Below are 15,620 nucleotides of genomic sequence, written 5' to 3'. Positions count from 1 at the left end.
AATCAGGGGAAAATCACCTCCATTTATCATGAAAAACTTGTTTCATCACTTGGAGCATGGTGAGCCGCTTCTTTCATCGGGGAATGAGAGAGAGCAGGAGGGGGAAAAAAGTCATCTTCATCCCTGAAGATTACGTCCTGAAGGCTATGCCCCGTACATTACCCTCTATGCCTACTCATAGAACATCCATATAGCGAGGGACCTTTACTTTAAACTCAAGTGCTTCTTATACACGGAAGTCTACTGGGAGCAATCCTCCTCTCGATTCATTACCTCCAAGAGGCAGAGCTCCTCCTGTTGGGCACCATGACAACATGGCATTGCTCTTTTCCCTCCAGCAGTTGTAACGGGGTGTCAAAACGCAGGAGAAAAACTGCACTGCCTTCAAAAGCACCGAGCCAATTTAAGGTTACATGAATCACAGGGTTTAACATTTAACCTAACTAAGCAACCGGAGAGGAATAGACACATTTTTGAAACCAGCCCAATCACTGGGCTCTAAAAATCAATCCTGCGGCGTGTTGTTTAAACAAATGTGTGTCTTAATAAAGATTTATTTATAGTAAGATCAATTATACAGCGGCAGAGTAATTTGCAATTGACAAGTTTATCTTAAAAGCTAGGCAACAATTTTTTGCTTATTAGCTATGAGGGAATAACGCAATACATCTCAAGAGGTGAAGCCAAAAAATAAAAAAAATTAAGAAACTCAAATCGCTCGCAGTGCCAGAGCAGAGGGTTAATTCAAAACCAAAATAAACAGCCCTGGCAATCAAGAACAGTGAGTTACCTAATCTTGTTCTGTATCCTCTAAAGTACTAATTAAGTTGGATCAACATAGCAGTTGATTGAAAATGACACTTCATTCACTTCATTATGTGAGACATGAGTGGAAAGATTGCTAATGATCATGGGCAACCTCAGTGAAGTGGAATAAAACAGTTAGGCTGAGGGGAAACATAATCCACACATATCAGACAATCCCAGGCTCATCCAGTTGCTACAACTGCTTGTCGGGGTGGCTTTCATCCAAACACCCATAACCGCTGCATGAAAGACAGTAGGAGCTCTATTCATATGAAGCACTGAGCTATTAGTAAGTTATTACTGTGAAAAATTACTGAAATGCAGAGCCCTTAGCTATGTTATTAATTTGCGGAGGTGGACTACTAGATCATCTGAAGGATTATGGTTTCAGCGTGTGCCCTTTACAGCATTTTTAATTTCACCAATTTTGCAGAGTCATTTTTCCCCCAAACCAAAATCATAAGTTCCTACAGTGATCAATGGAAGGACCGTTTAAAAATAAAAATAAAATTAAACAACGACTGCTTCAACAGTCTGAAATGACATGCGAGATAATTCAGCGACTACAGAAAATCTCATAATACAACGGAGGGGGGGGGGGGATGACAATTTTCTTTGGGACGCTGATCTATAATTTTCCCCCAACATCTAGTGCTGGTATTTCTTCACTGTGTTTTTCTTTTCCGTTTCTCATTCTACACACTGTTACAGGGGATCAGGCGTAATGCTTCTGCAAATGCACGTTAAGGTACTCCAACTGTTGTGCTGTAATTAAACTAGAACAATAAATCCACAAGAGACCAATCAAAAGCAAACTACTGCATATATTGGCCAAAAACATAAAACTTATGATGAAGGAAGCCAAAGAAACTAACAGAGATGATGTGAAAACCTGCAGAGATATAAAAAGGGGAAAAATGATGCATAGCTATGTTCCTGTGGGAGTCTTACAGTGAGTATGATATCATCCCTCTTATGAAAAATGCCTCCATGAACACTACACGAACACCCCCCCCTCCCACACACACACACACACACACACACACACACACACAGCATGCCTTAAATAACTTTTAATCAAATTTCAGGGTGCAGGTTTCGAGGCTACTTTTACTGAGGTTCATAATCCAAGCACACAGGAAGGTGATGTGTCATGTGCTTCACTCCTCAATGCACTAGACTAATATGTACAAAGTAAGGGGTTAGCACCCTCTTATGGAAAATACGAAGCAATAATGAATATTATTAAAAGCCAACTCACATCACTGTCACGTGTAGCCAGATTTTTTAGAGAAAAACAAAAACTGCGCAAAAGTCACTCGTCCTATTGATAACGCAGGCGAGTTTAAAGAAAAAAGATCTGATCATCAAAAATAAAAAAAAATTTTCATCACTATGTTTTATTTTGGCCTGAGAAACATCATTTCACATTCTTGGAATGCCCTCGCTCCTAAAGTAATCACACTGGTGGCACAATGCTCCTCTATAGGTTACGTTCAGTACTCGTGTGTCTCGCTCACAGTGCTAGTCTATCTATGCAGTTGCTTCTAGCTTCAGGCTAGCCCGACTGTGTGCGTTTCTTTTTACACTCACTTGCACAGAGCAAATGCCTTTAATAACCATTTAGCTGCTAAGGCACGCTCCTCTGTCCTCCATTCACAGCCTTAGCCGCTAATTACCTTCCCCAAGTAATGACCATTTCTGTATTCCCTCAGTTCTTTCCTTTTATTTTTTTGTACAATCTGCCAGCTGTCTTGACTGGTAGGAACTGGTGGTCTACACGGACCTGAAATGAATGTCCAAAAATCAAATCGTGTCAGCCAGTTGCCTATCTTGATAATTTTTTTTTCCTTATTTGTTTTATTTTATTTTTTGGCCACCATCCCAACATAGAAAAACCCAGATACCCAATTACCGGCCCTTCTCTTGCCAACCATGAACAAACAGCATATCAAAATGAGACCTTAGCAAGATAGTTATAAAAAGAAGTATGTCAATGGTGCTGCAGGCTGTTTATTAACGATACCTAACATACTGTCAAAAAACAAAGCCCTAGAATTTAATTGACCAAAGACGCATGCCTGATGTTCTAATTAGAAAATAAGAAGGACCTCAGCATGAATATCAAGATTGTGTCCCACAGGAGTGTGGACTCAGGTGTGGTCAAAAGATGTTCCTGGCAAATAATTTATAAGTCTTTTAAATGGGAGGGGGGATGGCGGGAGAGGGATCAGACTAGCTGCATAGCCTAAAAGTAAGAAATCATTATCATCTCATTTATAACTGATATTAGCCATTTGCAAAGTGCCGTCATCAGTATTCACAGCAGCTGATAAGAGACGGGAGAAACACCTCAGTTATGTTATTGGGTTTTGACATTGTACAGTTTCCATCAGAGGGCAGTCTGCAACAAGTAATCCATAGCACTGAGATTGTTAGTAACGACTCAAACAACTACACATGACAAATGTTACTGAAATCTGTTATTGTGTCTCAACGAAAAAAAGAATATGAGCGATATATCAGCTTTATAAAATCATCAAATATTCACATTTGACTTAAAAATCCTATATCACTCGTGCTCCATGTACAAGGTTAAACAAACTGGCAACACAAACATTTCAGTTTTCATTCAAAAATACTTTAAATGTCACTGTGAATATAATTTACCCATTACCAGGCATTGCTAGCAGCAGCTAGCACTTGCTTCCCTGCAGGTTAACGTCCGTACAGGAAGAATGTGGTTACGCATCATTTGGGTCAACTGGTGATTTCACTTTAAACCCACGCAGCAGACACTTTTCATTTTCTACATCCAAGTACTGCAGACATGTGTTGCTTAGCATGACTAATACATGTTTACATTTGGTCCTGAAGAAAACAAACAATATCATTATTGGAAACAGCTTAAATGTTCTAAGGCTTTTCAGCTTTTTATTCATGTCTATCGCTGAACATTTAACCAGTGTAAAATTGATGTGTGACCCAAAACAAAAAGAAGCAAAAAACGGTTGCTCTCATCAGTATTTTGTCACTTCATTTGCCAAAAGGCACATTTCAAATTCTGGTCGATGAATGCATGACAGGACAGAAATACCAATGAAGCGCAAGACACAGTTACAGTGTTTTACAAGAGTGGTGGACCATCTAAACTAAATCAATTATTACAACCACTAACATCATTGGAAAAAAAGAAACACACACTCTGACCTTTAGGGGAAAAGAGCAGAAGCACCACTTCATGCAGCAAATGCCATATATTTGGAGTGTGGCCATTACTGAAGGTACAAATTAAAGTCATGTCAGGTATTTGTGATGTACCGCCTCACTTAATCCTTGCTACAGGTGATTTTTCCACCAGGCTTACTGAGCCTACTGCCATTACACATTGGCACAAACACAAAATACTAAGTGGGCTAGGGCTGTGCCACATCATCTCGTCTATGATAATCCTGATATAAATGTATTGTTGCTATGGCGATGCCATGCATTCATGCCGCCTTGCACGCAACAATGAGACAAGCCCAGGCAAGTCTGACAGCAAGACCTTCTGATGACAATTTCGCACCTATAAAGGAAGCCACTTCAACAACCTCGCACAGAAACGCAGTCGTTTTTAAATTATGCACGAAAATTGTTTCCAGCATTAGTGGGAACAAAGTCATTTCAGCGCTTGAAGCGGGGAAAAAAAAAAAAAAAAAAAAAAAGGCAGCACACCGTCAAGCACGACCAGGCTATGAAGGAGAAGACACTAGCAGCTGGTGATGTGTGACCCAAAAGTAAACAAATGAGTCAACCAAGCAACACTTGCTGCACTCGCTAGTTGCATGACAGGAAGAGCAAACGGTGGATGGAAATTACTGATGTGAAAAGCAAAGCTTTAAGCAGCGAAGCTCGGCCCAAGACAAAACATCACAGGTAGAAAATATTTATCCGTTTTATTATGTGACAATACTATATAAGAGTTTAGTTTAACAATAAAGTAACTCAAGTGTTAAGTAGTCATGTTGTATTTGTACTTAAGATTTCCATGGAAAGCATCATTTAGGCTACTTTTGTGCTTACATGTGACTTGAGCTGTGTCACTGGATATAATGCTGTGTCACTGCCACCACACTAATGCTGCTGCTGGAACCTCTTTTCACTAGATTCACACTTCAAACTAGGAAGTGTGTCAAAAGATGGAAAATGCCCTGTATTTGCCTACATTTAAAAAAGCTGCTGCATGTAAGCTGCGAGCAATAAGTCTAATTCTTTATTCCTTTCTTAATCAGAAGTATCACGATATAATTTTGAGGCTATAATGCCCACCGCTAAAGCAGACCAATGCCAAAAACACTGTATATGGCATAATGTTGCATCATTATCTAATTAAAGAACCAAAGTTGTTTATATGATCACAGTTAAAATGTGATCAGGGCTTCCGTTTTTGTAGGCTGCACAGAAAACAATGGCATCTCTGAAGTGACCAGAACTCCTAAAACAGGCACCACACACCTTGTGGCGAAAGAGCAATCACGCTTGGATAGTCAAAGCAGGCATTCTTTTCACTGCCTTTACTCAACAACTGGGAGAGGCGAGGGTCACAATCAGGAGTGACATGAATACCAAACAAACTTGACTCCAAAGTAGCCACAGTTTGTTTTTGTTTTTTGTGTTTTTATTTGCACAATTTTCTTGCCTAAAACCACAAGAGTCTAGGTTCACAACTGGAGCGCCGAGGACAAAATATTCCATCAGTATATTCATTTTCAGAGCCACGATGCACTCCGCCGGCAGAGGGGCCGAGTTAGTTATTTGCAAGGTGGTGTTTTTGGAACTTGGAACCTGTAAATACGATTTTACCGAGTGCTCCTCCCTTCCTGAGCTCTTCCAGTAAAGTGCCCTCCATCAAATCACATAACCCCTATTTCCCATCGGAGCTGCTTGATGGCCTACAGAGGGCTATGTTTGCGCCGGGGTGTGGACGTGTACAGCTGAATGAGAATGAATGCTTTGAAGGAACAAACTGGATATGCTTATCAATTCACCACCACAAAAACATCTTCTGCTCTGCATACAACTGTGCACACATTTTGCATCCGAGCCCAATAAACAGCAAATTTAAAGACTTTTACCATTACAAGCAGTGCCAAATGTTGCGTGCTATAAAAAGAAAACAAATACCAAGTGCTCAGCAGGTACTCAGATACATTAACTCATGGTCTTGTAAAGTGCTGCTGATGAGTCAAATAATGAGCCATGCCATTATAAATGCATAGAGCCCAGTGCTTTTATACTTTTTTCTCCCCTTACAGGAAATTTAGATACCAGAAAATGGGAAAAATTAAACTCTTAAAGCATTTAAATACAGCTTTAGCTTAGAAGTTGATAAAATATGCTTCTGATAGTTTAAAATATTATACCGTGACATACCGTTTTAAATATTTTGATACATTATTTGAGCTCAGCTTCTTTCCTTATTTACAGGTTTATAACTCTAAAAACTTTCCTCCAAGACTACCACCCAAAAAGATGTGATATGCAAATTTATACCCAACTGTGAGATTATTTACAAGCATAAGAGTGCGCAGAATGAATCATTCATTAAAGTATACATCAGACAGTTCACTGAGGGCTGCTATATTCATCCATCTTCCAAATGTGTTAAGGTAAACAGCTAAGAGATTGCAATACAGAGTAAGCAAGTCTTCTCAAAAACATTTATTTAGATTAAAAGCAAAGCACCAATAACGCGGTTAGGAATTAAACAATTACATTTTCATAGTACTGCTGACAGCATCCATCAGTCCTAATCTATACTTTTACAAATGAGATAGTTAACTCATTATTTCCCGTTATGAATCTGAACATAGACTCGCTCGACAATATGTCACTGCTGTTCACTCCAGAGTGCATTTGTTTAATTGCTCTTATTAAAAGCATACATCACACGTATGCCATTATATGAATCATAAATCCTTTATTAAACCCATTTTGCTAAAGCGAGGAGGGGGTGGGGGGTGGGAGTTTGATGGCGAAACAGCAGGAAATAAAATGGAAAATGGTGGGTAAGGTAGAAAAGGTAAGCAATTTCCCCTCCTACTTAGGCTCCAGCCAGAGCATAAATGAGAGTTCACCTGAATAGGACCAGTAGGGGTCATCAACTGTCCTCCTCTCCCTCATTACGCCTGTGCCTCCATAATGGTTGCCTCCAGTGTGGTGACCCGACGCGACTGTGGGAGGGAGAGATACAGGTCAGAAAACTCAACAGGGAAAAGAAACATTTCCTTTGCAATGCAAACACATACTATGACAAAGCTCCTGTCCCTGCAGCAATTCAGTCTGGATTTTTACTAGTTCACAAACTACTGAAAGGATTTCACGCATAATCAGCCGAACACAGATAATTGCAATAAAATCTCCTGGTTTTCTATTTGAATACGATTTGATGGATATTAATCAGAAGGCTTGTCAGTCGATGTTAGCCAATCAAAGATGTATTCATATCTGCGTATCTTGCATTTTTGTGTGTGTGCAGCAATATTACTAAAATGATAAAAACCACATCGTTTTCTTTTTCCTCACATAAATTGTTGGAGGGACACATAGAGCACAAAGAACACAATTAATAAACCGGCAGAGCAAAGCCAGTATTCCCCCATGCATGAGATTTACTTGGCCACCCAAGAATATTACATGCCACCAAAATATAAGTGGCCTGTCATTTTAGCATTTCTCCATTTTTTTCTTTGACAGAACTGGAATAATGTGCTCTTATTTGTGCACTAAATTTTCACACTGTCCATCCCTGGCTTTTCTAGTCTTGTGGTCCCCTGTCAGCAGGCTGACCAATCATCGCCGTGGCAGTCCTTGACATAACTCAGCTACCTCGCCAAAGAAGTGTTGCATGCAGACGGACTCCAGCTCCACTGTTTTAGACCACAGCCGGAGAAGGTAGTCCTGTTTCTCCTCTGCTGTGTGCTGGAGGGTCACTAACCAGAACTGGATTAATCCAAGCTCACAAAGGCTCCAGAGCAGAACAAGGACTACCATGGTTAGATGAAGTACATAGTAATGCAGTGGGGACTCTGTACATGTGATAAGAACCTCGCTGAAGAGGCAGACACACACACGCACTGGCACACACACACACACACACTGAAAATACTGTTTTACTTTGTGTTTTTGCCTGAGATATCTAAAAACCTTTTTCGATCACTGTTGATACACACATCAGGTCAGACTGCCTTGAATGTGTGTTTCAGAGTGCAGCTACTCTAATCGTTTGAGTTTGGTAATGATCACCATCACCAAGTTTATCCTACAACCCACTCTGGTGCCTCCTACACTCTTGCAGTTATCATTAATCACACCCTTTACAGTAGCAGTTGGTCTAGAAAAGAAACAGTCTAATTAGGCTGGACTGTCATTATGCTAACAACATATGCATGGATCTAACAGTATCACAGCAGCTTTTGAGCTAAGCTCCAGTAATGTTCAGACTGCCACATTGCTAGGAGTGCAGGCAATTGGTCCCATGTCTTTCAGGCCACAACTGTCTTTCACTTGTGGAAAATTACCAGCAAGAAATCAAAAACACTCAAAACACAATGGTACAACAACGTTAGGGGGACAGATTGTTCTTAAGCATATCTGCTCCCTAAAGCATGAAACCCCAAACTACAACAACCAAACTCATTGGGGAAAAGAAATGCTCCAAAACAGATGCAGCCGGAGGGCTAGGATGGAGGGAAAAAGATTGTCTAGTTGAAGTTATTGTGGGATGAGCACACCTAAAAATAAGAATGTTTTGTGTTGCTTTAAGGATTCAAAACCCGCTGTAGGTTTCAAAAGGTGGAGACGTGGTAATTCTGGTTCGCTGTTGCTTCAAAGATGCAAGAAAGTGGGTGAGCAGATCGTTTCTGTGTAGGAACAGCAGGGCGAACTAAAAACAAAACCAGAGACGACAATCTGCTTGACTGAAAATGGAAGAAGCCACTGTTACTTCTTTCAACATACTTTCTGAATCCACTGAGATTATCCATGTTGTATTCGTTTTTGTACAACTGGTTGGTATGTTGAGTATTGTGTTCTCACCACTTTACATTCAATTGGACACAACAGCCGTTAATATCACTTTTCAAATGCAAAAAAAAAAAAAAAAAATCTATTCATGTGGGTTCAATCATCACTTCATTCTCACACAACACTTACTAAAGAGTAAAAAAACAAAACAAAAAACATTTAGCACTTAGATCACAACTTAAAGTGGGCATCATTTGCTCACTTGTACATCCCTAGTCTCGTTTGGTCTGGGATTTTATTTGATTGTTAGGCAGTGATAAAATGACAATGTTTGGATAAAGCTTTTTCTTTTGGATGAAATCATAAATGCTACAAATGAGTAATTTTAGCCTATTCATAGGCTGCTGCTAGGTAACATGATGACATCATAACATAATAGGGACAGGAACCTTCAGGGGCCTAAGCTGTACCTGAGCGCAAGGTCTGACTGTGTTCACAGATACTATAACAGACCATCAGACAGCATTTGTGAAAGGTTTTTTGTTTTGTCTTGGTTTTTAAGCAGACACTTTTCCCCTCAAACAGTGCTTTGTTGAAGCACCTCTTCAACAATTTTAGTTTCAGCCTCTCTAAGGTCTCTCTCTCATGAAAAACCTGGTGGTGGGGGAGGCTGGGGACAGTGCCACTCTAGCCCCACCCCTGAACCGTGCCTAAAGGGTGTTTTTTGACCATAAAGTCCATCTCCCAAGAGCGACTCCCGGTCCCCACCGGCATGCCTACACCACAGGATCTCTGCGGCTGCATGCAGGAGTGAAGAGAAGCCCAGAGGCAACAGACTCACTTGCCTCAGGGGGCCTGTAGAGCAGCAACAGGAAGGGAGATGAAGAGCAAAAGCCGACAGCCAAATGTCACGTGCCGTTGAAAGCGGCTGGTTGAGAGACCCTGACCGATTTGGAGACAAGGGCGGCTGGAGGTTATCATTAATAATCCTTTCACAGGTTGAACTGCAGAAATCCTATGACTTTTAATTCTTCTGTATGGATCTTGTTGACCAAGTGACTCTCCCCCCAAAAAGTCAACTTGGCTGGAGCTGAACAAAACAGGTTGGGCTTTCAGGGAGCGGCAGAAGTGCACCACTGTAAAGAAAAGCACTTGCTTTCCAACACAAGAAATTATCTTGTTATTACAATAATCGTAAATTAAGTGAAAATTCCATGAATCGCTCAGCCGTATAAGAGCTAGTGCAAAGGAAGAACCCAGATATTTCAACACAGATCTGGATTACACAACTGGCCTTGTTGGCAACTGTGCTCTTTTAGCTGGTCCATGTGTGCCACGCCAGTGAATGCAAAAACGAAAAGCTGGTTATAATAAAGCAAGAAGTCAAAGACAAGAAAACATAGCAACCCACACCCAGTATTTGTTTATTGGTTTAAATAAAAATCAGTCTGAAATGACACAATTTCTGACTGTCCACTACCATTACACTTCAGACAAAGCTCTGGCCTTTTTTTTTTCCTTTTTTTTTCCTTTTGTTGAGGGGACATTACCATCAAAAATAAAAAATAATCCACTGTGTCTTCAGTTCCTCAGATGCTGAGAGTGCACTAAGACTCAATTGCATTTGCTACTGAAGCCAACAAAGAACATTTGGCGTGCTCCGCTCGTGGCAGAGACGTTTTAGAGTTAGCAGAAGCGGCTCTGGCAAGTAAATAAAGGGGCAGCCTATAAGGCAGCTGCTAATCCTTTGAGGTTGAGCCAAACTAGCCGCAAGGTGGGCATTATGCAAATGTGTAACATAGTGACTTAGATAGGTCTCAAAAACAAAATAATATGGACACTTTAAAAACTCTGTGCATTAGCTGCCTAGCATTATTTACCAAAAGACTGAGAAACAGATCATATTTGTTTTAATGAATTTTCTCACAAAAATCACAACAAAAATAAAGCTTTAATGTCTCAATTTGCAACACAAATGTGACAGGATTTCCCGGCTCTTACTGTATTAAAAGACGCAACACTGCATCAGGATGTCGTAACAATAGCTATTTAATATCACACTTGTTAGTGTTCTCATGAGGTTAAAGGAAACTTTGAAACAATAGCAGAACTCCCCGGAGTCCTGAAGCCGAACCACATTTAGACAGTGAGTTGTAGTTGGCTTGATCAGCATCGCCGCTCATCGAATGAACACACACACACACACACGATACACACACACCCCTCCAGCCACTTAAGACAACCGGAGCTCTTACTAATAGTTGCATCATTACCGAGGATTAATTAAACTAAGCACAACTTCAAGCCAAATCTTTTCTTGCACTTAAAGCCAGTGCATTACTGTCTCCAAAATTGGTTTCCACTAAGGCGTGAGCTACATACACACCATTTTCCAAATCAAATTCATTGCTTGGAGGGAGGTCACAGAGGCTACATAAGGAAAGGCATAAACAGCTTCTTTGTCTTTGTCAGATGTAGCGATTTACCACGGGGAGTCACGGGTTAATAACAAGTGTGAAACAGAGAGGCAGGGAGTCTGTGAGACTTGGAGCATATTTGAAGGCAGGTTGTGAAACAGGAGGGCTGCACCGTCTTTGATCAGAGAGCATAGGAGACAGCACCATGTCAACAGTTTACACACATCCATGTCAGCCGTCCCCTGTGGGCAAAGGATTAAAGCCACAGCATCTCTGATAGAGCAGAGCAGACAACACAGTCGGTGCTGGGCCTGAAGGAGACTGAGGAGAACCGTGCTGCAATTAAACAACATACTTAAATGCGGAAAGCACATGTGGAACACAGGTAGTCAAATAAGATATTTTATACCATATATTTTTGGCCTGCATCGCCCCACCGTGTGGAATCTCACAAAATAAAGGCTTCCAAACAACTACATAACAACAGTACACTGTGTAGCCTACAGAAACATTTTTCCCCCCTTTTTCATCGCCCCGAGGGCAGTTAAATCATCTGCACCACCATTAAGCCCTACTATTTGTTCCATAATATCACACTCAACAACAAGCCAAGAACCCCTGAGAGCTCTTGAAAAACAGGAGCCTAACAACAACCACAGGAGCATTTAACTTGCATTAGTCATTGGGGACAGAGATAAAAATTCAATCTCATCACCAGCATTAGTATCAGGTATGTGAAGGATAGTCGGGCTAGCACATCTATGTCACCAAGAGGATTATTTGAGGATGGATTAAGCTATCAAGTTGCAATGTCTGTGTAATTTGGATAAACCGTGACAGAGCGCTGGTGTGTTTAATGAGGTAAATTCTATCATCTATGACTGAAATGCACAGCGAAACTATCTCAGTTTATTACTGTAAATTGCTTAATGCAGTCAATTAATAAACTGACAAATTCTCTGCACAGATAGTTTTTGTCCTTTGCCTGTTATCGAGGCAATTACACATCGTATGGAGAACCAAAAGTGCCAAAATAAAATATTAATCTTTTTTTTTAAATCATTAATTTTCTCATATTAATTAAAATATCAGTGCATTAAAAACATGTTGAATTGTTTCACTATTTAATAAATTATTTCATGGTTCCTGTACAACATGAAATAATTTCAACTGTCACTGCAGCTCATCAGCAGACCCAGAAGACTATATAGCAAGTAAAGACAGACCATTCCCCGATAACGGTCTGATACAGTGGGTATCCCAGTGGTATAGACAAGTTTGAAATACTACTGTTTGTGTCATCAAATACACTTGGGATCTTTTTTTAAGGTCAGAATCTAGTGGCTTAATCTTTAAATATCTAAGCCTTTATTCAAAAGTGCTGCGTTTTCAAAGGTATCAGGTCTCATCAGCCTAACAGCCAGCTCGCCTCTCAGCTGACCAGGTGGTCAGACCTCATGATACCCACCAAGAAAAGCCTCCTCCTGGCACACTGTTTTCACAACCCAAACACTCACTCAGCTCTCAGTGGAGGGTGAACACGGGATATAATTCACTTCACCGGGGAATTATGCTTTCTGTGTCCGTGAGGGGCCATTCAGGGGCTGGTGTCATAAATTACATCATTAGACAGTTAGCGCGAGGGTCTGTGTGCCGGCCTGTTTTATGTGATCGCGCAGACTAATCTGCGGATAATTGACTTTACAGTGCAGCAATTATGCGCGATCCTCAGGCGGCACTGTTGCTGCAGATGTCGGACTATAATCGGAATGACTACTCGGCCTTCAGGTCTCCAGCCACAACAGAGTATAATCTAGGCTTTCAGATGACATCTAACAGGTGATGTATGGATTATTGCAGTGTTTTATTTATTCCACAATAATTACATTTGGCCGAGTTAATCATAATGTTTCTCCAGAGTGCTCTCAGTACATTATTTCATTAAGTTCAGATGTGTTATATTTGTTTATAACTGTTTACTTTCAATTAAAAAGTGAGAGTAAACATATTTTAAATACAAGGAGGAAAGAGTATTTTTCACCAGGAGCACAAACATCCGGACCAGGATGTTAACGCTGCATGTGGATATTCTGATGACAAGCCTGCTCCATAAATAATTATATTATCTCTTTTTATTATTTATTCAACTGTATTCTAAACACCAGCTGTCTGTTAAAGGTTTTTCTACTAGAGGTAAAATGAATAAATTGTTCTTTGTTTTTTTCTTCAATGAGCATTGAGTTATGTAAAAAAAAAAAAAAAAAAAGTTTTTAATGAATCTGCTGTTGATTAATCAGAAACACTGAATTTAACATACCAGTGTACTCCAGTCCAGTGTTTGACCTTTCAAAATAATTTCATATTAACCGGCCATTTATAGTTGAGCATTTTGCTAAAAGCTTTACAAAAACGTATATACATTTTAAAAGAACACAGGTAATTAGATCTCTTATGTGCCATTTTCACTGTAAAAATTAGTCAATAGTAAAAGAGGCAGTAAACTATGCAGTGAAGCCACGCTGATGTTATAAAAGGATGCTGCTGTGTTACTGTGAGCCGTCCTCAAATCTGGACCCCTGAGAGTGGTTGTCAAGTAGAAACTAGAAAGTATGCAAATACAAACTCTGTACTTGATATTGAGAAACTTAAATTAACTAAAAGGCATAGTGTCCACTTGATTCCCCGGCAAAGTCCCCTAACTTTGATAGCTGACCCATGAAATAGATTCATGAAGCAATGCAGCACAGCAGGCATAACATATATTTTTAAATATTGGAAATTCTTAATTTATGTAATTATTATTAGTATTACTTAAAAAAATGTTTTTATTAAAAATAAAATATCAATATTTTAATTGGTCAATGGTTCATTAAGCAATTTTATTTAATTAACAGCATATTTAATTATGAAATTATTTAATTTTGAGACTCTTAGCTATCCATAACAGAAAACCCTGCCAGATGATATTTAAAAACAAAATCCACACAAACCCAAGTCATGCAGTTTCATTTAGTGCTCAAAAAAAAAAAAAAAAAAAAAGGAGGATAATGCTTCATAATCTAAAAATGGATTTCCAGAAATAGACGACCAGGCCCGTTTTTCATGATGTGTTTTGGTTTCATCTAACGTAAAAATAAAGATCAAATGTACTTGTACTAGTACATGGAGAGCCTTCGGGTAGTCTATCATTTGTTTCGAACCTCAGTGGCAGCGTTTGGCTTTAAAATATAAACCTGTCAATATTCTATATTTTAGCCATTAAAGGCAAATCCCATAAAAACACCAAACCCTCTAAAGCACCGACTCTGTATGTTAGCATTTCAGGCTTTACCTGCTGAGAACAAACCAATTACACAAAACACCTCAAGTTTTTCAGCAAACTTGAGTCATTAACAGGAGGAAACAGCATATTAGTCCAGAGCTATTTTCAGTCACAGATTTTGTTCGCTAATATTTACTCCAGCAGGACAGTGTATGCGGGTCTGACGTAAAATAAACTGCCCGTGTTCGTGGTAATAATGAGAATAAGTCACGAAACAACAACAGTGTGGCTTATTGATGTATTTTTAATTAGTTTTGACAAAACTATGCTGCAATATGCAACATCATGCTTTGAAAGCTGAGACTATATTTGCTAGTAGGATCAATTTAACACTGGCCTCTCCATGGGATTTCTTGAACATAAGAGAAACAAATGATCAGTCTTCAAGGGCTGCAGCGATTTAAGCACTCTCTTACCAACAACTTAACCTTAAAGGGACAGTTCATAACAAAAATTTAATTTACTTAATTTTCTCTGTAGCCTACGGTGCCATATATCCTGCTAAATCCTTTTACATCGAACAGTTTGGGAGCAGGTTATCAGGTGATGGGAAGAAAACAGCACTAGCTCGGTAGATTGTTTGAGTAACCAGGTCATTATTTCTGGAAAGCGATTGCTGCTGAGTTTTTACTGCTCCGAGCATCACGAGGCATTTAGTTCCTTTATATTCAAGAGAAATAATCTCTGCAGCTGATCTCTCCGAAGCTGGGGAACTTGCATTGTCACAATCTAAATGGATAACTAGCATCACAGGCTAGGGGGGAAAGATATGCATTTTATTATGGGGAGAATTGTTGCTTTAAAAACTGAGAAAGGCTTGTTCCAATCCCTGTAGCATCCCCGATGTTACCCTACCCTAATATGCCTGTTTATTTCAACTTAATTATCAAAGGAAAAACAACTTGGCTCACTTGCACCATTTCATTAACATAGTGTGTGTCTGCCTCACCATTTCACCAGGAGCTTTTTAAAGAAGGAAAGAAAAAGAAAAAGAGAGAGCGATAAGAAAAACACCTTTTGGCAACAATAACATCCCAGAAAAGTGCGCACTTTGAGCAAGGTATTTT

The 15,620-nt window shown here is 39.7% G+C and overlaps 1 protein-coding gene across 1 annotated transcript in view; it reads right to left on the bottom strand.

The window, feature by feature from the left end:
* Positions 1-15,620, bottom strand: part of ca16b (carbonic anhydrase XVI b) — a 110,653-nt gene that overhangs the window by 77,373 nt on the left and 17,660 nt on the right. The window contains exon 2 of the mRNA XM_085457110.1: positions 6,927-7,022. Coding sequence (XP_085313236.1) covers positions 6,927-7,022 — 96 coding nt within the window. The remainder of the gene's footprint in view (positions 1-6,926; positions 7,023-15,620) is intronic.

This window comes from Copadichromis virginalis, linkage group LG5 (assembly GCF_057382275.1).
Source record: "Copadichromis virginalis isolate Kocher_CV1m ecotype Utaka linkage group LG5, C_Virginalis_male_GT1.1, whole genome shotgun sequence".
NCBI classification, from domain to species: Eukaryota; Metazoa; Chordata; class Actinopteri; order Cichliformes; family Cichlidae; genus Copadichromis; species Copadichromis virginalis.
The sequence above is the reverse complement of the archived record's forward strand: the minus strand, read 5'-3'. Positions and strand labels throughout refer to the sequence as shown.